The following is a 24,109-nucleotide window of genomic DNA, read 5'->3' on the forward strand; positions in this document are numbered from 1 at the left end:
TTGTATTTATAGTGACTTACTTTTCATTTTTCACTTCCTGTAATAAAAACTCATCTCAGTGTCTTTCACAGTTGGTCACATGTGAGCGGTTTCGCTCTGTCACGCTTGTTAGTGCTCAGCCTTCATCCAGAGATGAAGCTGAGCGGTGGGTCTGGAGCGCCCCCTGCTGCTCAGTGTGAGAATCTGAAATCAGAGGAGTGAGGACAGAAGAAACACAGAACTGCACACCTGTCCACACCTGATCTGCTACTGTTACGCTCTCAGGGTGGGGCTACCTGCACGACTACCTGATGACCTCTGACCTCAGTGTTGGGTCAGTAAATGATAAATGGCCTGTATTTCTATAGTGCTTTACTAGTCCTAAGGACCCCAAAGCGCTTTACACATCCAATCATCCACCCATTCATCCACACATCCACACACTGGTGATGGCAGCTACATTGTAGCCACAGCCACCCTGGGGCGCACTGACAGAGGCGAGGCTGCCGGACACTGGCGCCACCGGGCTGTTGGGTCAGTACAGTGAAAGACGTCCACAGCTCACAGGTGAGTGGACAGGTGTAGGAGTCAGTGATGCTGGGAGAATGGTTCACGTTCTTCAGGTTTATTAGAAATGATGAATTGTTACATCTGATCTCTTTTCCTGTTTACAGCTTTCATCATGTGTCACATGTTCTGACATCACAGCAGGACTATAAAAGACTCTGTGGGCTACAGCGTGTCAGTCCACGCTGGTCCAGGTGAGTGGACATCACTTGTTGCTCGGGGCGACGGGGTTCCAGGGCTGTTTCCGCAGTGCGCCGTCTTTATCTTTCTTCTCCAGAGGCTTCATGTGGCAGGCCAGGACCAGGTCTCTGAGGGGCATATAAACCACACCCAGCTGTGAGAAAAACCTTTAAAGCATCACTGACCAGGGCCCTGCTGGACTCAGCAGGCCTCGCCAACCAAAGCTCAAAATCTCCTGGAACTCATCCAAAGACCCTGGAAATGCTTTGAAAGAGGTCCAGGCCTCTCCAGGAGCCGCCTACCTGAACTGGTCGTAGGACGCTCTTTGGCAGACGGCTCTCAGCTTGGCGTCGTTCTCACGCTGATGTCGCCGCTCAGACTCGACTGCCACCTGCAGCTCTCTCTCCAATGCAGAGAAGTCGATGACGTCACACTGTGACATTGCCATCTCCTGATGATGTCTCACAGCTTCTTGACTTCCTGTAAGTCACGGACTGAACTTCCTGTTTAAGTACTGAGATCATCAGAAATGCAGAAAAATAAAAGTGAGCCTAAGATCACTTCTGATGGAATTCTAATAAGAAAGCAGATAGGTCACATAAAGCCCTCCTCCCTCTGCTGCAGCTCACACCACGGTGCAAACAGCGGTGACATCACAACGTGGCATCACATCAGCTACACCGATCTAATAGTGTACACGGTTATTGGTCACGTGACCTCACAGCTGCTAACTAAAGCAGCTTTGATCCAGCGAAGTTGAAAACACGACCGGGTCCTGAACGCAGCTCGAGTCTGTCGTCAGTGCTCACCTGTAACAGCCTGAATCCTCTCTGTGTTCACCTAAACTCAGGCGCTCTCACTCCCTCCGTGAACTCTCTCGTCTCTGATCGAAAACAAACCGTTTCCATGACGACGCGCCGCTCGTGTCTTCTTCTCCTCTTCTCTGAGCGATGTCAGCTCGCTGCTGCCGCCTGTGGCCGCTGGCGGAACTGCAGGGCTGGGATCCGCCTGTACAAAACAGAACAGAATAGCGCGCCACACCATCTGTGCTGGAATAAAATATAAATATTAAACAGGAGAAATATTTAAAAAAATAAATAAGAGAAAGACATGATGATTGTGATCCGGACGAATCTGGACAGGATCAGGATCACCGTGATCACACAGTGACTTATAAACCAAACAGGAAGCCATAACGAAGCCTCCACTGTTTCCACACTTTCTACTTCAGTAATATTAGCTGATAAGGTAATATTTCTATACAACATCTCATAGATTTATGTATTTTATATGTCATATATAGTGTATATGTAGCACACAATCGTAAAGAAATGAAACATGCAGTCAACTGAGCCTTGTGGCACAATTCATTGTAAGAAGTTACGAACTAAGAATGTTAAAGGCGATCACATTAGACAAGATGAAGGTGTTCGCGTTGCAGGTCGAGCTCAGTGCCGTGAACAGGAAGAGAAATGCTGGTGTTTGCTTATTCTGCAGCTTCTCTCGTCTCTGGTTTTTGTGGTGGTGCAGTTTTTATTTCAGGCAGTATGTTATGAGGAAGGAGCTGATGAAGTATTCCATTAATCACAGTTAACATCACACCTGAAATATTTCATTAAGAATCTTTTATTGTGTGTGAAGTTTGGCGCCCCCTGCAGCCCAGATAAATCCACTGCACCTGGATCAGAACGATAGCATAGAATAACTTTCTTTTCCATATCGATGGAAATTTGTTTCCAGTTCATCAACGGATCAATCGAGTCACTTCATATCAACCCATATTTACACATGTATGTACATATGTACATATACAAAACTTCAGCGCAACAATACACATCCCAGCATCTCGTTATTCAGCACACTGACTGATGTTGGCACAAAGAACCTTTTTACTAACTAGAGTCGTCCTAACGCTGTCCTGAGCAGAGGTGGACAGTAACAGCTCTGATGCTCTGCAGGTGGACAAGTCTGTGCTGGAGAAGGTGGGGAGGCACGACCTAGTTGAGAGTCTGGAATGCATGAGCAACAACACAGGTGAACCCACAGCACAGGAGCAGCTCAGCTCTTCCTGGCCTGATTTAATCTGATAATTTAAATCTGAAAGTTTCTTTGTTTTCAGAGAGTTTTCCACTGCAGGAAGCAGGAAGTCTTTTATATCCTGGGTGGGATGTTATCGGGTCAGCACTTTAAGCTGATGCCTTCTTAACGAAGACTGAGATCTGAATGAGATGACTCCTTCCTTAAATTGTTCCTATGAAGTAAAACAGGTCAAAGATTTGATATCCACCTTTGTTGTTGATGCACTAACATGAACAAACATTTGTACTCAAGAGTTTTTTAGTGAATATTTTCCTGAAAAGTAAAATCTGCTGCAGACTGATCAGGATTCACAGCTCAGGTGTTTTGTGTCGTTTTTGTAAGCGCTCAGAGAAGAAGAAGAACCTGTTCACATATTTCTGAAGCACAAGAATGAAGCAGCTGCTGATCATGATGTGAAAGCTTCTGACGAGTCTTATTTTACACCCTCAGGTCCAATGCAGCTCGACAATCCACATCACCGTCTCAGCTGAAACCGCAGAAGATGAGCATCGTCCGACGAGCAGCTGGTACCATGGTAACAGTTTACCATGATCACATCTCCCAAATAACACAAAGAGGCGATACATCATGTATGACACACAGTTTCACAACAAAGGATCTGAAAACCTGAGATTTCTAACTGCTCTTGTCTTTTATTCGTGTTTATTCAGCGGCTGTTAGCCAATGAAATCACATTATGCAAATAAACTGGGACAGCGGCTACTGACTACGGACAACACAATGCGAACAAAGTTACTAACAGGCAGCTAGCTGGGCTAATGCAACTTGCTGATGGAAGCTTTGCTAGCTTGCACTGTGATTGGTCATTTTTGTTATGATGCCAGGAACGCCAGTAACCAAGCGTGGAGCAGCACATCTGTGAGTCCTCCCACCGAAGCTTCAGCTCTTTGTTGACCTTTGATGATTCACACTTTGGCTTGTCGAGGCTTTAGCAGCCATCTTTGCAGGTTATATTTCTGTCTGGGGTTGTGGTTTTAGTCCTTTGGTGAATTTGTGTTAAATAAAGAGTTTGATGTGTTTGATTTCTGGGTGTGTTGAAGAGAAGCAGACCCAGCAGGACACCGTCATACACGACAGTTTATTTCAAACTAAAGTCAGGAAAATGCCCTCTTGTACAGAAAGGAATATGAAAGGAATATCTTCCCTAACAAAGTAACTTAGTTCTGCATCTGTAGTGCATAGAAACTCACTGCTATAAAAACATACATAACTATTTACAACAGTAAGAACTGTCCTGTAAAATCCACCCCTGGCCGTCATGTAGTTTTAAATCCTTTGTTCTGTGTTCAGTGGAGCCTCCCTTCACTCAGATCTACAGTTTAACAGTCGATAAAGCTTCTGCCTCTCGTTCGGAGTCGAGCGTTTTACATGCGTTTTCTATAATGTTCCATCTGCTGATGAAGCTCCATATTTATGATCATCACATCATAAAGTCTAGAGTTTGATCCAGTGTTTAATACGTTGCATGTTTTATTTAACTTAAACATACTCATGGTATCAACACTGATGTAGAAAATTATTTTGCCGTGTGAATCTGTTTCCCAGCATCAGTGAATGCAGCGCAGTGGTGGCTGCTCTGGTAGATATACCTGAACAGGTGGATGGAGATTCTCAGGATCACATGTGCAGCTGCTCTCCACAGTCTGCCAGGGAGACTCTGTACACCCTCTTTGGGTTGGTGTGACTTTCTGGTTCACAGAAAGTCACACCAAGTCATAGCTTGAAGGTAAATTTCCAGTCATCTGCAGAGGAGGGTCTGAAAATTTAAAAATACTTCGAAGGATCGTGTCTGTACAGTGAAGAAGCACAGGATCCTGAGACGGTGCCATTCAATCAGGATACTGTTTGTTCTGCTGTGTTCATTTAAGGCGTGATGCTGAGATGCCGACATGATATACTCAGCATTTACATTTTATATATATGAAATTTATAAAAAGGGTTTTTGGGTCTAGGCAACACAGCCAGCAGGTCCCGGGTCAAAGTTTAACATCCACAGAGTGAAAAAACAAAACAAAAAGGCAACAGAAGATGAGTTCAGAGTTCCACGAGTTTCTCAAAGGGTCCTGAACCAGTCTGGTTTACTGTGAGGCATTCAGAGGTTTAACAGGACATTCACCACTTTGGTATTTTGTCTTGAAGGAGAAACAAACATGCTGGTTTCAAACCTGTCCTGGAGGTTTACCCAGGATCAGTTCCTGTGTTTCGGTCCAGAGAGCTACAAGTCTGGCAAAAGATGTCGTTGTCACATGTTTGATGGTTTTAAGGTGCCAATAAAACGTCAGGTTGGGTCTGCTCCTTTTAAAGAGGAGTGAAGAGGTTTCAGAGCCAACCCTCGGTATCAGGTGGTCCTCTCAGATTCCCACATTTGGCTCCTGGGTCAGAGAGGAGGGGGTGTGTAGGTCCAATGTCCTCGAGGGTGTTGGAAGACTCGCGTCCTCTGAAGGTTCTCGCAGGACGCAGAGTAAATTCCAGGAGTTTCCTTTTAGCTCTCTGAGAAAACAGTCGGGAACTCGTTGAGCAAGAGCTCCACAATCTGGCTCTGGAACACCATATGAATCGTCATATTTGCCGACTCAGTCTCGGGGCGAAGCAGTGTGGGTCCGAACACGATGGCGATACTCTGAACCGACATCCTGTTAGAGTCCTTGTGTTCGATCACCCTGGAGAGGCACAGACAGATACACGTTGTTTCCAAAGCAGACCTAATCACCTTCATGCTCTGCCGCTTCGTTTTTACTTGCAGACTAATTTTATTTTAGCTGACTGATTATTTGGGAGTTACAGATCTATTTCACCATTGCCATGATCCAGTGCATTCTACACCCTTACCCAGTGTGTAACTGGGACTGTTAGGGGTTATCTGGCAGAGAGCAGGCTGGCCGAGTTAGCAGTGTTTTGGGCACTGCTCACTCCGCTGTCTGTCTGCACTGGTTCATAAAGCCTCGGAGCAAACTCACTTTCGCAGGTGTCTGAACAGCAGCTCCATGGTGTTGTGGTTCGGTAGAGGAAGAGTCTGCACCAGATCCTTCATGTAGGACACCCTCAGGCTGTAGTCTGGGACTTCTGCAAACACACACACAGCTAAGGTTCTGTACTACAACAGTTTAGAGGCATGACGGCACTTTTCGGTGTATCGCTCATCACAAACGTGTGCTGGGATTATTGCGATCTCGTTACTTTGTGTTTCTCTGTGGTCACCGTGACACCAGGAGACCTGACTGGAAGAGTCGACTGCTCGGTCAACCTCTGCACATTTACAACTTATCAGATGTAGTCGTGCAGAAGAATTATGGAAGGAGCAATTCATCGGAAGGACTGTAGATTTTGACCAGTAAATTGAGTAATCTGATATTCTTGCAAAAGAGTTTATCAATGCAATGACCCCAGAGAGATCGGATTGTGAGTTTTAGAGAAAAAGTAACACATCATAAGATAAGATAAGATAACCTTTATTAGTCCCACACGAGCTGATGTTCTGGGAGTGTCATTATAGTCTAAATATAGAGTACACTCTTTTTAAAAATATTTAATAAAGTCTTCATCTTTAAGCAGTGATGTATTAAATCTCCAGATGTGTTCAGCTGTTCGAGTTTGCAAATATTTAATGCAGGCTAATGTTATTAGTGCTGGAAAGCCAAGAGTTTGCACAAAAACGTAAGTGAACATGAGAAAATTGTTAATGATAATCTAAGAATGCTGTCTGCTTCATTCAAAGGAATATGAGCTTCAGCACAACGAGCTGTAAGAGTAAGAAAAGTTTACTAACTGGAGTCAGAACATTGTCTCCAGTTCTCTTCAGTTTGTGTCCTGATGTCATGTTAAATGACTGTGTGGGTGATGTTCTTAATCATTACTTAGAGTTTGTGCTGTTATGGAGCCCAGTGTGATATTTTGTTTAACCCTAAAAAGAGTTATTGCGATTGCTTTAACTACAGAGGATCTTTTTATTTAGCAGACCTGGAGTGGTGAGATCCTTGGGTCATATCTAGAAAAGTGATCTTGGCGATGATGATGATGATGATGATGATGTGATGCGCAGTGCTGTAAGTTGTGTCGGTTCTTAACTTTGACTTGTGTTCAGATGATGTTAAAGTGGCCCTTTTTCCAGCCTGCTGTACGTCCGGCTACGCTTGTGGTGTCGTTAGAGTAAAATCATAATGTAAAAACTGCAGGATTGTCAGGATGCATGTAGAGATGGAGATCTGCAAGTAATGTCCCAGGTTTTCCTGCTTCACTGAGGAACTGTGTGTGTGCAAATGTATGCGCCGTTCCAATGAGTCTAGAAAGAGTGAAAACAGTTGGATTTACATTGTTGCTCAATCACAGCTGCCTGATGTTTGATGTTCGATGATCGATGTGTGTCTGTGTGAGTGAAAGACAGAGCGAGCGACAGATTTTGTGTTATAAGCTTCATGTTATGGACGCACAGTGTGAGCACTCAGGTCGCATCACAGCATCGGGCCGTATAGTGTGAGACCTGCATCGTGACCTACGAACTTCTCACCCCTGCGAGTCAATCGTGCAGTTTGAGCAGGAGCTGAATAACGCGACTGAAAAAAAAGTGTATGCCCAGCTTTACCCTCCTTCAGGTAAGAGCTGGGTTAAAGACATAAGATAAAAACACGAGTAGACCAGGGCTACTGCAGGTCTGGTACAGTGTGTGACATTTCCTTTGCTGTGTATTAACATGTATGTGTCAAACAGCGTGTGTACTGACGGATGGCGGCGATGAACTTTTCGAAGACGCTGAAGGGAAACAGCGGCTCTGGAAGCTCCCGCAGGAAAAGCTTGAGAGCGCCGGTGATCACGTGAATCTCCTCCCACTGTCCGTCCTCCAGGTCCAAGTGCTCCTCTGCAGAAACAGAGGACAGCTTCAGTCTTCTGAAACCAAACTTTAGATCAAACAGACTTTGGGTTCAGATCCATCTGTTAGACGCGAACAGCTTCGTGTTGCCGCCGCAGGTCTGAACGATCCATCAGACCGTTTGAATCCAGGGAGAAATCACGTGACCGTTACCGAACATGAACTGAGTCAGCGACGCATTACCGTGGTCGGCTTTGTGTCGTAGTTTCTGGATCACGGCTAGGTTTCCGCTCACTCTGTAGATCCCGTCCACGTCCAGACCTGAACACAGCGAGTGAAGCCAGTTAGTAGACAAACACCTCTGTCCAGTTCATCAGTCGCTGGGTTACACCTTTAAGAATTGTTTCATTTCCACCTTAGACAAAAACAACATCTGAATTCTGTTGCACAACACTTCACCATAAATCCCTGTTTCAGTGCTGTATGGCTGCAACATCATGTTAGATTCAGTACGACTACAAATCCAAGCTAATGAGCGAAATTGACCCACCTTCAACCATTAAATCACAACACGATGTGAGCCTTAACACACACACACACACACACACACACACACACACACACACACACACACACACACACACACACACACACACACACACACACACACATACAGTGGGGCAAAAAAGTATTTAGTCAGCCACCGATTGTGCAAGTTCCCCACCTAAAATGATGACAGAGGTCAGTAATTTGCACCAGAGGTACACTTCAACTGTGAGAGACAGAATGTGAAAAAAAAATCCATGAATCCACATGGTAGGATTTGTAAAGAATTTATTGGTAAATCAGGGTGGAAAATAAGTATTTGGTCAATAACAAAAATACAACTCAATACTTTGTAACATAACCTTTGTTGGCAATAACAGAGGTCAAACGTTTACTATAGGTCTTTACCAGGTTTGCACACACAGTAGCTGGTATTTTGGCCCATTCCTCCATGCAGATCTTCTCGAGAGCAGTGATGTTTTGGGGCTGTCGTCGAGCAACACGGACTTTCAACTCCCGCCACAGATTTTCTATGGGGTTGAGGTCTGGAGACTGGCTAGGCCACTCCAGGACTTTCAAATGCTTCTTACGGAGCCACTCCTTTGTTGCCCGGGCGGTGTGTTTTGGATCATTGTCATGTTGGAAGACCCAGCCTCGTTTCATCTTCAAAGTTCTCACTGATGGAAGGAGGTTTTGGCTCAAAATCTCACGATACATGGCCCCATTCATTCTGTCCTTAACACGGATCAGTCGTCCTGTCCCCTTGGCAGAAAAACAGCCCCATAGCATGATGTTTCCACCCCCATGCTTCACAGTAGGTATGGTGTTCTTGGGATGCAACTCAGTATTCTTCTTCCTCCAAACACGACGAGTTGAGTTTATACCAAAAAGTTCTACTTTGGTTTCATCTGACCACATGACATTCTCCCAATCCTCTGCTGTATCATCCATGTGCTCTCTGGCAAACTTCAGACGGGCCTGGACATGCACTGGCTTCAGCAGCGGAACACGTCTGGCACTGCGGGATTTGATTCCCTGCCGTTGTAGTGTGTTACTGATGGTGACCTTTGTTACTTTGGTCCCAGCTCTCTGCAGGTCATTCACCAGGTCCCCCCGTGTGGTTCTGGGATCTTTGCTCACCGTTCTCATGATCATTTTGACCCCACGGGATGAGATCTTGCGTGGAGCCCCAGATCGAGGGAGATTATCAGTGGTCTTGTATGTCTTCCATTTTCTGATGATTGCTCCCACAGTTGATTTTTTCACACCAAGCTGCTTGCCTATTGTAGATTCACTCTTCCCAGTCTGGTGCAGGGGCCCGTTCTTCGTGCCTCGCTTACTACATCCAAGATCAAATCATCGCGCTAACTTTGAGCTCGCTAATCCGGTTCTCCGAACACACCTGCTGTTGACGATTAGTACAGCTGGATGAAGTAATGTGAGATCACTGGGTGGCTTAACAGGGGCTACGCATCGATAGTAGAAACATTGATCGGCAACCCTCTGAGTGGTCGGCGAAAATGTTGAAGGAGCGCGCTCGGTATTTTTCAGCAGCAGAGGAAGAACCCTTGAGTGAGGGATTTCAGGAGTTTCATCAGAACGCAAGGGAACACTGCAAAGGCTGCAAAAGCAAGGAGAGAGGGCTGGCAGGAAGTTGCTGACAAATTAAACTCGTAAGTGATTTAATAATAACAATAATAATGGAGTGGATTTATATAGCGCTTTACAATGCCACAATGCCTCCACCAGTGTGTGAATGTGAGAGTGAATGAATAGTGGTATTGTAAAGCGCTTTGGGTGCCTTGAAAAGCGCTATATAAATCCACTCCATTATTATTATTATTATTCAGTCACTCTCGCATTCAGACACTGGTGGAGGCAGCTACGGTTGTAGCCACAGCTGCCCTGGGGCAGACTGACAGAAGCGAGGCTGCCATATCGCGCCATCGGCCCCTCTGGCCAACACCAGTAGGCGGTAGGGTAAATCTATTATATTATATTACATTATATTATATTATATTATATTATATTATATTATATTATATTACATTATATCCTCTTTCACATTAGAGCCACAACAGGACCCACTAGAACATGGGAACAAGTAAAAGTGAAATATAAGAATATTCTACAGAATGGTAATATTTATCACTTATATTGCTTTTAGTCTCTTGGAAAGAGACCCTGAAATAATCTGTTTGTTTGTTCATAACAGCAACCAAGAAAAGGGCAGAGCAAACAAAGACAGGTGGTGGTCCTGCACCCCCTCGTCAACAAGTTGGTTAAGTAAATAATACCCTCACGGGAAAATCGATATCTCTCTATGAGCACACTGTCGCGCTGAGCTAAAGGATCCTGTCTGTCCCGCAATATACGCTGGATTCTGAAAACTCTCCTTATCAATCTTGCACCTTCCACAATGGGTGGCTCGCGTAAACGGACAGGACATGGCTGCGACAGGCTTCCCAAATCCACCTTCGCTTTTATAGCCGTGGTCTCTCATCTTGATTACACAAAGTAATTTACTATTACTACTCTGAAATATGAATTACATCTGTAATAATCACATACATGTAATAGAATGATTAATAGTACATTTCCCTTTTTTTAGGAAATGACCTGTATGTATCTGTGTGACATCAATAAAAGGATCAAGTGCTGCATTATCTTTAGTTATATTGATAATATGTATTTATGGTGACACAGTGGTGGAATATCGCTGTTGCTTTCGTATGAATGAAGCGGACATACCTGCGTGGCCGCGATCTAATCCTGTTTACATAAAGTAAACCTGCTCCCCAGCAGGTTTACGCTTACGGCTCTGTTGCTATGACAGCAAGTCCCGGATGAGCTTCGGGGAACCGAACGATCCAAGATCACGCAAAATCGTCAACAATCAAATCCAGCTAACTTACTTAGCGAGGTACGAAGAACGGGCCCCAGGTCTACAATACTTTTCCTGGTGTCCTTCGAAAGCTCTTTGGTCTTGGCCATGGCGGAGTTTGGAGTCTGACTGTTTGAGGCTGTGGACAGGTGTCTTTTATACAGATGATGAGTTCAAACAGGTGCCATTCATACAGGTAACGAGTGGGGGACAGAAAAGCTTCTTACAGAAGACGTTACAGGTCTGTGAGAGCCAGAGATTTTCCTTGTTTGAGGTGACCAAATACTTATTTTCCACCCTGATTTACCAATAAATTCTTTACAAATCCTACCATGTGGATTCATGGATTTTTTTTTCACATTCTGTCTCTCACAGTTGAAGTGTACCTCTGGTGCAAATTACTGACCTCTGTCATCATTTTAGGTGGGGGAACTTGCACAATCGGTGGCTGACTAAATACTTTTTTGCCCCACTGTAAACACACGTTTTGATGTGCCTTGATGCATGCTCAATCATCCAGGTAAGTCAATCCCAAATAGGGATGGGTACCGGTATCCGGTGCCATGATGGCACCTAATCCCAAAAGGTTGATTGTTCATCTGAATGTTTCTCACACTGAAAACGTTACGTCCAGATGAACAGTTAACCTTTTGGGATGTTTTGTTGTGCGTTTCCTGTAGCGCGTGGGTAACATGTGTGCCTCCGTCACCTCTGCGCTCCACTGTCCTGATGCACTTCTCCACAAACTTGGGGATGGTGCTGTGTTCTCGGTGGCACAGAGTGTCCAGGTGGCAGCCAAAGACGTTGTCTGGAAGACATTTCCAGTCTGATCAACGAGCTGCATGTTTCTGTGTCATCAGGCTTAGCATCATTTTACAGTTTTCATATCGTCTACATCGTGATTCACTCTTGATAAACTCATATTCGGATGCATTACTGTTTTACTATGTTTTTCTGTTCATCTCTGGATCTTGTATTTACCTGTGCGCTGTGCACATGTTGATGTAAATGGGTTAACTCAGCTGCTAATTTCACTCATTAAACTACCAAATGAATATACAGGTGAGTCTGTTGTTGTAGCGAGTTAGCTTTGGATCACTGAGTGGGTTCATGCAGGTAAACATCTGCATCTGATAGAAAAGTCAATGATATTCACAGTTTGTAGCATTTAAAGGTCGGTGCATGTGATCGGGAGGCCTTTTTACCTCTGATGTATCCTCGCTCTTTGACGCTCTGCAGAGTCGGCCTTCGCTGCAGGAAGCGTCGCAGTTTGGACCGAACTCGCGTCTGCTCCGTGTCAGCTCCTGATGGGATCCTGCTCGCTGAAGATGCAGCAGAAGAAGAAAGTGTTCAGTGTTACTATGACAACCACTGTGCAATACCTGCCAATAAAACGTTCTTATTAATAAACTTATTCCATCACTCTGTGGGTCATTTTGAAAAGACATCAGAAACACCAGCTGGTAACATGTTTCTGCTCAGGGCCATCCTGTGCTCCTTTCCTGAGCTTTTAATGCTTCAGACCTTCATCAGGCCGAGTCTGCACAGATGTTGGAGATGGTTAAAGTTCAAAGACTCACATATCGATCTCCTGTCTTTGTCCTCTTTGTCTGAAGAACCATCGTCTTCACTGTCTGATAGGTGCTCCTGGTCCTGAAAGCAGACTTCACTGTAAGCCAGTTCGCTCTGAAACAAAGAGCCTGAACGAGGCACAAGGCTTCGAAGGATTACCGGTCTGTGTGCTCCGTCTGGCACCAGCTGTCCGATGGTGTCCTGGATCACTTTGAGCCAGTCGCTGATGATGCTCTCCTTGTCGTACTGCATCAGATACTCGCAGCCCTGACGTGTCTTCAGCTGCACACAAACACCACAGTGGTCTTCATCAAGCAGGTAAGAAGGGAAGCTGATGTAACTGGGGTAAAAAGTACCTCCAGAACGTTCTTCTTGGATGACTTGTCTTTGCAGGCCCAGCTCACCGAAGCTCCTCTGAGTTCAACGGTGTATTCTGGAACAATCTGTGACGCTTTGCTCTGAGGGAAAACAAGTCATCATCATCATCCTCCTCATGGCCGTCATAATTATAAGTTATAATAAGTTATATAGTCATGTGGTTCGTGTATTTTGACTTTTGTTGCCATGATGCCAGGTCTCTCTTGGAAATGAGATTTTTAATCTCAATGAGATTTTTTTCACCTGGATAAGGACTAATAATAAAAGTAATCATCATCCTCATCCTTCTCATCATCATCATCCTCATTCTCCTCCTCCTCATTGCCGTCATAATCATCATCTTCATCATAACCTCCCTCCTAATGTTCGTTCCTCCGAGTCCACCCAGTCTTTTAAATTGCGTCTTAAAACTTTAGTCTGGCTTTTGATTCAAACTACTTTGTTACTTCGTGGCTAGTTTTTGTTTCAAACAGTTGTATATTGTTTCCTTTTAACTCTTTCTTTTCATTCTGTCTTGTGCTTTTGCTCTGACCGACTCTGAAGCACTTTGGTCAACTTTGTTGTATTTTTATTTGCAATAGAAATAAAGTTGATTTTTTATTTTTTATTACCTTCCTCCTCCTCCTCATCATCACCATAGTTTAATAGCACAATAGGATCAATGATTCATGGATGGAAATCTAAAGTTTCTATATCGTAGCCATTTATTAATGCTGGCGGTATTGTTTGTGTTTAATAACTCATTGAATTCCTTCTCACAAGTTAGTTTTTCTCTGTTTGCCTTGTTCATTTATTAGATCAATCTAAGTCTTCCACATATGAAATCCAAACATTTCTCAGGTATTTAGTCCTGAGAAATGTTATTACTACAGAGAGTAGAAAACACAAGTAATGGTTCGAGGCAGAAGGTGCATTAGGGTGTTTGTCCTTTGTCACGTGGTGTGAGCAGAATCATCTGCAGCTCAACGTGGCAAAGACCAAGGAACTGATCGTGGACTTCAGGAAGACCAGGAAACACTTGACCCCTGTTTCAATCCAGGGGGTCAGTGTTGACATTGTGGAGGACTATAAATACCTTGGAGTACACATTGACAATAAACTGGACTGGGCTAAAAACACCACAGCACTTTACAGGAAGGGCCAGAGTCGTCTCTATTTTTTGAGGCGACTGAGGTCCTTCAACATCTGCCAGAAAATGCTGAGGATTTTCTATGAGTCTGTGGTGGCCAGTGCGATCCTCTATGCTGTTGCATGCTGGGGGAGCAGGCTGAGGGTCGCAGATGCCAACAGACTTAATAAACTGATCCGTAAGGCCAGCAATGTTGTGGGGATGGAGCTGGACTCCCTCAAGGTGGTGTCGGAGAGGCGGATGCTGTCCAAGATAAAGACAATGTTGGATAACACCTCCCACCCACTCCATGACATGCTGGTCAGTCACAGGAGCTCGTTCAGTGAGAGACTGAGATTACCCATGATGCACCACTGAACGACACAGGAAATCATTCCTGCCTGTGGCCATCTCCCTGTACAACGCATCCACTTAACACACTGTTTGCTGCTACAACTACACATGTTTCTTTTCCAAATATTTATTTATAAGTGACTTATGTATGTATGTATGTATATATATGTATATATTGTACTATTCTTAGTTAGCGTATTGTCTGTCTTGTCTTAATGTTGGTTTAAAATGGAGCACTGTAACAAAAAATAATTTCCCCCAGGGATCAATAAAGTATTCTGATTCTGATTCTGATTCTGATTCTGATTGAGCTCCTGTTGGACTCTGTAAACTGATTCTTACTGCATTCCCGGCTGGTCGGGGGTCTTTATGGAATGTGAGGATCCCTCCATGCAGGACAGTCCACGACTGGCTCCAGTTCTTCCTGTCCAAAAATCAGCAGACACAGTTACCTCCGACAAAACCCACAGAACAGATACGAGCACACACCTTACCTTTACAATTGTTGTGCTCTCACCTGATCTTTTTTCCATTTTCAGCCACTTTAGTCTTGTTGAGAATCCCTGCTTTCTCCAGCAGGTGTCCCTGTAGGAATGCAGACACACAGCTGAGTCCTCAGGTTACCTGCTTTGAAATGTGACTCCTCTGCAAACACGGGAGTGGTGAGGGTGAAATGAAAGGCCTTTTATCAGCCTGTCTCATTTCATCCATCAGTCTGATCAGTGCTGGAAACATTTTTAAATACCTGAAAATCTTTCCAGGAACCAAACTCAAGGATTTATGTGATTATTCAAGGACACCTAAAACATTCTCGGCGGACAGAGGACCTCCTCACGGACACAAACAAGGCCTCGAGAGACCTCTTTGCATCCCTAATTAAAACATGACTGAACTTTTCATCTGACAAAGGAGGAGTTTGCTTTCAGGAAACACAGGAGGGACTTTACTACCACGTGAACCAAAGCTTCTCCACAGCAGCCATTTTCACAATCCACTGTGTTACTCATGCATTAATCAAGGTTGAGCCTTGAAACTCCCACTGCCCTCGTGCTGCTGATGCTCTCCTCTCTGCGAGGCGGTCAGCTGATGCAGCACACCTGTACCTTCAACTTGATAAAAGCTGGCCCAGGTGTGGTGACTTTTATTCATTCAGCAGAACTTACTGTGAGTTTGTTTTTAATAAATTCTACTTCATGTAATGTTGTCATGCACACACTTCTTGTTGTTTAGCTTGAGGCAGTAACACATGGAGTGGTGTCTGGGAGGGTAAACTCCTTTGGTAAGCTTACCGCTTGAGTCATAGTTAATGGCCAGCTTGCTTTGAAGTCTGCAACTATTAAACTTAGCGTTTGTTGATTTTAGCATTGGGTCCAAGATTTCTGGGAGTGTTTGGTTTTGGTCCTTGGCTCGTCATCAGAGACGATCTGCACATCTGCACATGGGGTGTTCACGGACACTGGGATGCACACAGCAGCATCTTCTTTTCATCTGCTCTCAGTTTTTATGTCTTAAACCATTTTCCTCATGAACTCTGGACAATGTGCACATGTTTCCTTTGCAGGTGGTTTCCTGTTTTATTTGTTGGTGCTCCTTTGAACATTGCACAGAGTGAGTGAAGCAGCAGGTCAAAGACCAGCTACGTTCGTGTATAGAATCAGGCCAGGAATGTCTGCTGAGGCTACAGGAGAAGTAGGAGGACCACCAAAGTGTGGTGTGAACCTGTGGACAAAGTCTGATTCCGTGTGCACACCAGCCTCCAGTGTGGACACAGTCAGAGATGCTGGAGTTACCAGAACTAACAGCAGGGCCATAGAAAGAGACCAATCAGACCCTCAGACCCGTTAATGTGTGATGGATCGGTGTTATTGAGCGATTTAAGGGTTAGTGGAGAAACACTGAGCAACTTTCTGGGCAAATTCAGCCTTACAGTAAAAATCTAAACACCGATAAACACACTTGAACTTCATGGTGTCAGGAAAAATCTTTCTAAATGTTTAACACGTAATACTGAGGAAGCACAGCAGGTGGCGCTGTCAGTCTGAACTGCCCAAAAAGTTCCCGTCAGGCAGTGGTTAGTAAGATGTTAATGTGATGAGTTAGTGGAACCACATCTACTGGAAACCTTCACTAATCTTCCCAACAGCCAATCAGGTGCCAAGACCTACATGCTGTGAGCTGGACCCTGTGCTCTGATTGGACAGATTCCTCTTCAGTCTGCACCTATTAGAGAGCTTGATGGGGGAGAACAGGATGACATCAGATCGACAAATGAACGAATGGATGAGCGGGAACGAGCGAGTCAATGCGAATGAATGGAGCCGTGATAGTGACACAGGTAAGTGTCTACCTGTGGACTGTCGGGGGAGGCGTGTCTGCTTATCATGTCAGTGTGATCGGAGAAGTTCCTCCGGTGGCCATGGGAACACGTCTGAAACCCAGAAACCAGTTAAAGTCTGTGTGACGCAGGCCTAAAAAGGTTGTTGCTGTACCGTAAAGTTTTCACTCACGTCTTCTCCCATGCTGACTCTCAGCTTCCTGGCCTGCAGCGATGCTCCGTCCTCACAAACTCCATTTCCCATCAGACTTTGGGGCACTGAGGGAATCTGTAACAGTCAGCAAACCAATGGATTAATGCAAATAAAAAGCAGACACACAGATGGCGCTGACCAACTGATTACCTGAGGATCCTTCAGGTCCAGGTGAGCTCTGGGTATCAGGCCCAAGCTCTGCTGAGGATGCTGTGGAGAGAAAAAGGCACAAATGTGGGAGAATATTCGGAACAATCCAAGGACTGTCATTGATGGGTGGCAATGAACCGTGTGCTCAGTCTGTGTGTGTGGTACCGTTCTAAAGTTGGCGTTGTTGTCTTTATGGTCGCCTACAGGATAGTCTTCCTCTGGCAGGGGAGGCTTTCAGTAATCAGAGTAAGAGGAGTCATTGGAGGAAGTTCACCATTTTAATCAAACAACCCTGAATCCTCATTAACACAAAGACCACCTGTTCACTAAGCATCACCTGATACAGCTGATAAAATATCAGATGGATTTCAGTTTTTCAGCTGTTGAAGTGACATTTTGACATATTTCACAATTTAAAAAATGACTAAGTTTGTTGTTCTAGTTTCTGTTCTGACTTTGAACCTGGTCATCGTTTTAAACTGGGTCGTACCGGGCCGCCCTCGTGCTTCCTGTGGGTTGCAGATCCAGGTGGGGGTGACGGGGAGGATGGCTCAGGTAAATTCCAGGATGTGGTTCGTGTGCTGCGGTTGAAGTAGTAAGGTCTCCCTGAGACTTCATCAAACACCTTCTCCCAGCCACCAGAGCCCTGACGGGAAGCACGACGACATCACTTTGAGGACCTGATAATGGACTGGGGGGTTATGAAGGCAGTGATTCAAACCTGAGAGGAGGCGGGGGAGATGGAGGTCAGCTGACCCCCTTCTTTTCCCTTGGACCGGTCCAGGTCTCTAACCGGCACGGGTGGAGGATTGCGAGAGTTGTTCATGTGGTTGGTTCCAGGCTGCCTCCCGCTGTCCTGCTCAGTGTGGCCCTGCACAGAGGTCAGCACAGCAGGACTGTCTGCTTTGGTTCTGTCATCAGATTTGTTGTTGTCACTGCATTTATACTTCCTGCTTTCCTCCTTCACACTCTTACATGTTCTGTGTTGTACTCTGATCTTCATTGTAATCACATTTTTGTATTTTTAATGAAATTGTACATTTTTCCTGCTTTACTTTATTCCTCTGCTAAACTTACAAATCCTTCATTTCAAGTCAAGTCAAGTCAAGTTGGCTTTATAGTCACTTCAACCATATACAGTCAGTACACAGTGAGGCGAAACAACATTCCTCCAGGACCAAGGTGCTACATGCAACATAAATTTACAACATAAATTAACAGAAAACACTAAACTAGCTAACTAAGAGGCCTAGTTAGCTGCTAGCAGAGACAAGACAGACTGACCTAACATAAATTACAACATAAATTAACAAAAACTAACTATCTAAGGAAGCCTTTTTTTTTTTTTTGTTAACAGACAGCAGACAACAAAGTGCACGTGCAAATGTGCAAACATGAGCAGCAAAGTGACAGTGTGACAAAAAAACACAACGTAACATAATAAAAAGGTTTTGTGATGATGAGTTGAGGCAGTGGAGGAACAGTAAACATTCCTTAGTGTAGCAGCAAAAATTAGGAAGTAAAGAAGTTAGTGCAGAAAGTCCAGTAATAATATTGTGCAAAAGAGCATTTACAGGTTGGTGTGTACGATGGTTTGGTGGTGTAGGTCAGTGTGTTTGCGCTTGTGTTGATTAGTCAGTCCAGTCTCAATGTTTTGAGGTAGTTGAGTTAAGCTGAGTGATAATGTGTGTGTGTGTGTGTTTATCAGTCCATTTGTTTATAGATTTAATTTTATATACAGTTCTTTGGGTGTAATTCCTACCCTTTGGTTTATTTATTCCACTGTTTAATATTACTTATACAAACTTTAAGTAGTTCGTGCTCTGTACAATGATGATCAGGCCTGTCTTCTGCTGTTTGCACACTAGAAGTTAAAACTTGTCTGTGGCTGTGGACCAAATTCACTAATCCAGCGGTCCCCAACCGTGTTTTGCCCCACGGACAGTTTAATGTCAGACAATATTTTCATGGACCGGCCTTTAAGGTGTTGCGGATAAATACAACAAAATAAAAGGATACGACCAAGACAAAAACTGGTATTTTGTAAATATAATAATAAACGTGAATTCACTGTGTGATTGTGTAACTTTATTAGCAGCGTCCTCCTGAAATGCACCAACAACAGAGTAACATCCTCTCTGCCCCTTAATGCTCTGGTCACTATGGTAACGTGTAAATATTTTTTTTCTGGGAAGACCCAGGCAAACCGAGTTAACGATAAAATATGGTAAATGGCCTGTTTTTGTATAGCGCTTTACTAGTCCCTAAGGACCCCAAAGCGCTTTACACATCCAGTCATCCACACATTCACACACACATCCACACACACATCCACACATTCACACACACATCCACACATTCACACACACATCCACACATCCACACACACATTCACACATTCACACACACATCCACACATCCACACACACATTCATACATTCACACACTGAAAACCATAAATTTCACACCCGAGTCTACGCTCTCATGGTCCGGTAGCGGGCCGTGGCCCGGGGGTCGGGACCGCTGCACTAATTCACAGAAAAATACTGACGACATAAAATATATAAAACCTCTTAGACTCATATGTGACACCTGAAACAATCTCATCAGGCTACAGTGATAGTTGGCTACAGACATGAGAGAAAGGGGCACAGGGCTCATGGATGCCTGCTCAACCAGTAAGACAAACTGGTGTCCAGTAACTGGTCACCGGATCCCTGTGGAACAGACGCCACATGCTCATATTACAGCTGATAAAACTTTAAGTACCTCTGAGCTGCACACAGCGGTGAGTTTGGAGTGGAACACAATGGAAGGTCAGAGTGACGATGGCAGAGAAATCCAACGAGCCATTCGTACAAATGTTCTCCAGATACGCTTTGTTTGTAACGCTGCCATCACTAAACTTTGTTGACCACTTACATTGGTGTGTAATCTGTCGCTACAGCATGATGAAGCGCACTACCTCAGCTGTGCATCATCAGCCTTCAGCCCTTCTTCTGTCTGGACCGTCGTCTCCTGTCACGTCACTCCCAGCAATCATCGTTTTCGGAAACGAGCGTACACATCATCTACGTCTCGCTCAAAATGGATTTTTCTGATTTCGTCCGATTCTGAAATCTTAGATTTCTGCTCCTCCTTAGTGTGTTTAATGCTAGCTTAGCTGAGCTTTTATGTGTTATCCAGTGCTGCTCTTTTAATGCCGCCGTGGTGTCTGACCCGTCGTTTACCTTCGAGTTCATTTAGATTTCAGTCACTTCCTGTGCTGTCACACTGCTTTGAATCCAGTGTTTTAGTAACTCCAGGGCTGATGCCCGATGGCAGCTTTAACTCAGTAAATGCAATTACTTTCTTTTCTTTTTGTAATCCTGATGCACTGTTAAGAAAAGAACCAGATGTTGTTCCTGCAGCCTCAGCTGCCCGTCCTGCAGCTGCTGGACTATCAGCGTCACCTGAAAGGACGTCTCATGCAGGACACGAGCAAAGTGTTGGAAGGAGAGAGTAAGGCTGAGGATGGGCAACTCTCAGTCTGTGCCTGGATTGAAATAACTTTTTTATCCACAAGTCCAAACGCCTACTGCAGATGTGTCCTCGTGTTCAGTAAGACTTTAAGTGTAGCGTTCAGTTTGTGTTGTTTGTCCGGCTCCTGAAAAGCTCGGAGAACTTTCACTTTTATCACAAGATGTTGGAAACTGCACAGAAGGTAAACATTATTTTGTGATGCCAGGCTCATGATACAGCTGAGGCATGTTGTCTGTACAGAAACAGTCGCGTGTGCAGAGCGAGGCGTCTGAAACAGAAGTGAGCAGCTGCTCGTGGATGTGGGGCAGAAATGTCACAGAAATGTGCACGTAGACCGTGGAGCAGATAGTCCATCCATGAACACTGGCACAAACTTCTGTCAGAGCACGCTACCGATCACAACCACATTCACTTCCTCTTACAAAGCTCTTCACAATAAAACAGGAAACCTGTGAAAATGAACCATATATCATGCAAACACTCTTTTCAATATTTTAAACCCATTTTACTCCTTTTAGAAGGAATTCCTGCATTTTTCTAAATATCGATTTGAACCTGTAAGCGTATGGGTTCACCATGTGAACCGCACTCATCATCTCTGTTCTTGCACTTCTTTTCCTCAGCTGCACGTCAGCTTCTTTCATCTGTCCTGATAGTTTAGCTCTCGTCTACATTCACATTCCTTTCATGCAGAGTCTTTTGGCGCTGCTGCTTCATCTCCGTTTGGTGTTTAAGTGACCCGAACACAAAGATGAACTCAAAACACACCTGGAAAGGTCAAAGGTCGCCTTACCTGCAATCGGTCCTGTGCGCTGACTGGGCAGTTGGGGCTGGTCATGCCCAAGGAGGTAGAAGATGATGGGCTGTGGTCTGATGTTGAGAGGGAGTGGTCTGTGGGAGGTGGAGAGGAGAGGGAGGAGCCAGAAGGGCCCTGAGGCGGAGCCAATTTCTTCAGAGATGGGACGTTGGCGTAGATGGGCGACAGAGGGTCGGGCAAGCTTTGGTCCTACAGAGAGAGAGAGGATTTCTTCAACCACACCGTCAGACACAAAACAACACACTCTGAGTCGAAGCTGTGACATGTTCACGGCGTGGATTCGTCACAGTGTTTAGACCTCCTGCATGTGACATAACCCGACGACCGGCCGTGTCCTTCCTTCTTCATCTGGACGACAGAGCGCTCTGTGCTGCACGCCTCAGAGCCTCAAGTCATAAAACTACAGAACACAGACAACTATGAGCCCATTTAAAGCCCACCCCAACCATCACCCACACACGGCAGCATGGCGGTGATGTTATCATCCTGATGGAGATCCAGCTTCATCCGCCTAACTTTCTCCTCAGAGTGAAAAGAATCATTGCAGAAAGCCGAAAATCTGTTTTTAATAAAGTTTACGGGGTTCCCACACCTCTTTTTTTTTTTTTTTTTTTTTTTGGCCTGTCCCGTTTGGCTCTTTTGCATCAGAATTGTTGTCTAAAGGCAAAGAAAGATGCCCAACGGATTTACTTTACCAAACTGACCATCCCAGCCTTGCCGTAATGGTCCATTTGATTCACCTTTTATTGTTTATTTTATTTTCACTTACTGAATACGGGACAGACTTGACTGGAGGAAAGAAGGGGAGAAAGAAAGAGGGAAAGAGAAACAGCTGAGAAGAGGGACGGGGGAGAAGGGCAAAAGACAAAAACCAACAGGACGAGCAGAGACGCTCAGAGCACGGCGACCCACCGAGGACAAAGTCCCCGCTAAACAAGCAGGAACCTGCTGGAGCGTCGGCCTCATTTACGGCAATCATCTGCTGCTGTACAGGAAGAGCTCCCCCCAGGGTTTATAAACAAACACACACACAGTGACTTGCAGTCATTTCCTGCAGACTTTCACTAAGCCTCACGTCTGATTGAGGAAGAAGATCTGGATGTTTTCAGTCTTCAGGGAGTCGAGTCCTCGTGGTGATGAAGACGTTTCACATCTCCACAACACCACAGATACACCGAGTTCTGATAAAACTCATCATCATCCTGAAGATGTTGGAGGTGATTCACCTTTGCCAAGATTTCCTCCTCTGAGCAGGGAGCAGACAGCTTCCTGTCACACTGAGGAGGCGAGTGTGGCCACAGGGAAACAAAGAAAGTGTTACATTCCACTTCAGGTCACTTCCATTAAAGCCGCCGGGTACGACTCCGGTGAGGCTCCACTGCTCAGCAGGCATTCTCGTTATCATTAACTAAACTTTACTCATCATTAATGCTTGCAGACCGACTGGTCAGTGTGCTGGGCTTCGATGTTAAACACTGACTCATTATTACTGATGCATAGACTCACAGTTACAACCTGGCACTGGCACTGGCACAGCACGGCACAGGTGGAGCAGGAATACTCCACAGGAGGATTACTCCACGGGAGTAACCTGCACATTTAGTCATCACCACCGGTGACTGGGGCAGCCCTGCAGCCCTGCAGTGTTTATCGACTGCAGCGTCACGTTAACCTGAAAAAATCTGCTCTCCTGCTTTACTGCGACACGCTCCGTCTGCTCTGAACCTGCAGCTGCACGCAGGGAAACAATGACAACATCTCTATCCAGCATCAAAGTTTAATGCAGCATGTCTGGACTTACCCATAATGCATCTGTGGTTGTTTCAGTATCACCAAAGTGTGTCCTGCATCAAACCTCACCAGGAACAACTCAGAAAGTCTTCTAGACTCCGTTTGTGTTTAGACTGCACAGGCTGTAGCCCCACCCCCTCTGATTCAGTAGCCCCGCCCCCTGTGAAGGGCAGTGTGATCAGGAGTCAACGCTGCTGAGCCAGATCACTGTTCACCGACGTCATGAAACATTTTATGACTCCATAGATCAACTTTGACGACCACCTAATTTTCTTTCTGAGTCCTGGAATCACCTGGAATTCATCAAACTTCCTCAAGTTTCCTGGAATCTTCTAATGGACATTTCCCTCAAGTCCCTGGACTCTTATCACACTTCATAAATAAGTCTTGGAGTTTTTCTAAAGCTTCAATAAATCCAACGGCCAAATCTTCTAAAAGGATTCAGCAAACACTCCAAAAACACAGCTCAAACGTCCAAACCAGCAACGTTAAACGTTCTCCGGGACTCGAACAGCTGGAGCCTCTGCTTGGACTCCCCGTTTGTCCTGGGAGCGCTGTAACACTGCAGGTCCACAGGCAGCTGCAAATGGGCATTTGCTGCCTGCAGGAAGCAGCCTGCAGCTGTCTCAAACTGCAGGAAACATGCAACTCAGAGTGTTGCAGTCCAGCAGCAGCTGTAAGCAGACACACTACACACACACACACATGCACACACACAGAGTAAAAGCAGCCAATCAGGAGAGGATGACTTTATGACTGCCCGTTAACCAGGATGCAGAGCTTTTATTTCTGCGACTGACAGGAAGCTGGTTGACTGATGACCCCAGAG

The 24,109-nt window shown here is 45.1% G+C and overlaps 2 protein-coding genes and 1 long non-coding RNA gene across 6 annotated transcripts in view; 1 reads left to right on the top strand and 2 right to left on the bottom strand.

Moving 5' to 3' along the window:
- Positions 1-588: 588 nt before the first annotated feature.
- Positions 589-1,683, bottom strand: dnaaf19 (dynein axonemal assembly factor 19). Of its 2 annotated transcripts, none has more exons than XM_026163798.2 (3): positions 1,536-1,683; positions 1,029-1,240; positions 589-854 (listed from the first exon to the last, which is right to left on the bottom strand). In XM_026163798.2, exons 2-3 carry the CDS (start codon positions 1,172-1,174, stop codon positions 752-754), a joined length of 249 nt encoding a protein of 82 aa, XP_026019583.1. In that variant the 5' UTR covers positions 1,175-1,240; positions 1,536-1,683; the 3' UTR covers positions 589-751. The 2 variants fall into 2 exon arrangements, with proteins under 2 accessions (XP_026019583.1, XP_026019584.1); XM_026163799.2 differs by having other exon boundaries at positions 1,029-1,229; positions 1,536-1,661.
- A 116-nt stretch (positions 1,684-1,799) lies between these two features.
- Positions 1,800-4,246, top strand: LOC113020109 (uncharacterized). The gene is made up of 2 exons (XR_003272156.2): positions 1,800-1,974; positions 3,256-4,246. It is a non-coding gene; the product is annotated as an uncharacterized LOC113020109 (long non-coding RNA).
- LOC113020106 (rho GTPase-activating protein 27) overlaps positions 3,886-24,109 on the bottom strand; it is a 42,265-nt gene continuing 22,041 nt past the window's right edge. The window contains exons 4-22 of one of the 3 annotated variants that reach the window (XM_026163795.2): positions 21,466-21,678; positions 17,872-18,021; positions 17,641-17,796; positions 17,316-17,381; positions 17,151-17,210; positions 16,980-17,075; positions 16,820-16,900; positions 16,638-16,703; positions 14,990-15,057; positions 14,815-14,896; positions 12,989-13,090; positions 12,792-12,914; positions 12,641-12,713; positions 12,266-12,382; positions 11,770-11,868; positions 7,874-7,951; positions 7,544-7,678; positions 5,784-5,889; positions 3,886-5,486 (exon numbers count right to left, since the gene is read on the bottom strand). In XM_026163795.2, coding sequence (XP_026019580.2) covers positions 5,309-5,486; positions 5,784-5,889; positions 7,544-7,678; positions 7,874-7,951; positions 11,770-11,868; positions 12,266-12,382; positions 12,641-12,713; positions 12,792-12,914; positions 12,989-13,090; positions 14,815-14,896; positions 14,990-15,057; positions 16,638-16,703; positions 16,820-16,900; positions 16,980-17,075; positions 17,151-17,210; positions 17,316-17,381; positions 17,641-17,796; positions 17,872-18,021; positions 21,466-21,678 — 2,049 coding nt within the window. In that variant the 3' untranslated portion in view covers positions 3,886-5,308. Of the gene's footprint in view, positions 5,487-5,783; positions 5,890-6,783; positions 7,106-7,543; positions 7,679-7,873; positions 7,952-11,769; positions 11,869-12,265; positions 12,383-12,640; positions 12,714-12,791; positions 12,915-12,988; positions 13,091-14,814; positions 14,897-14,989; positions 15,058-16,637; positions 16,704-16,819; positions 16,901-16,979; positions 17,076-17,150; positions 17,211-17,315; positions 17,382-17,640; positions 17,797-17,871; positions 18,022-21,465; positions 21,679-24,109 lie in introns of those variants that run through there. The other 2 variants (XR_013908421.1, XM_026163797.2) reach the window with 2 other exon arrangements.

The sequence above is a fragment of the Astatotilapia calliptera genome, chromosome 4, assembly GCF_964374335.1.
Source record: "Astatotilapia calliptera chromosome 4, fAstCal68.1, whole genome shotgun sequence".
In the NCBI taxonomy this organism is placed as follows: domain Eukaryota; kingdom Metazoa; phylum Chordata; class Actinopteri; order Cichliformes; family Cichlidae; genus Astatotilapia; species Astatotilapia calliptera.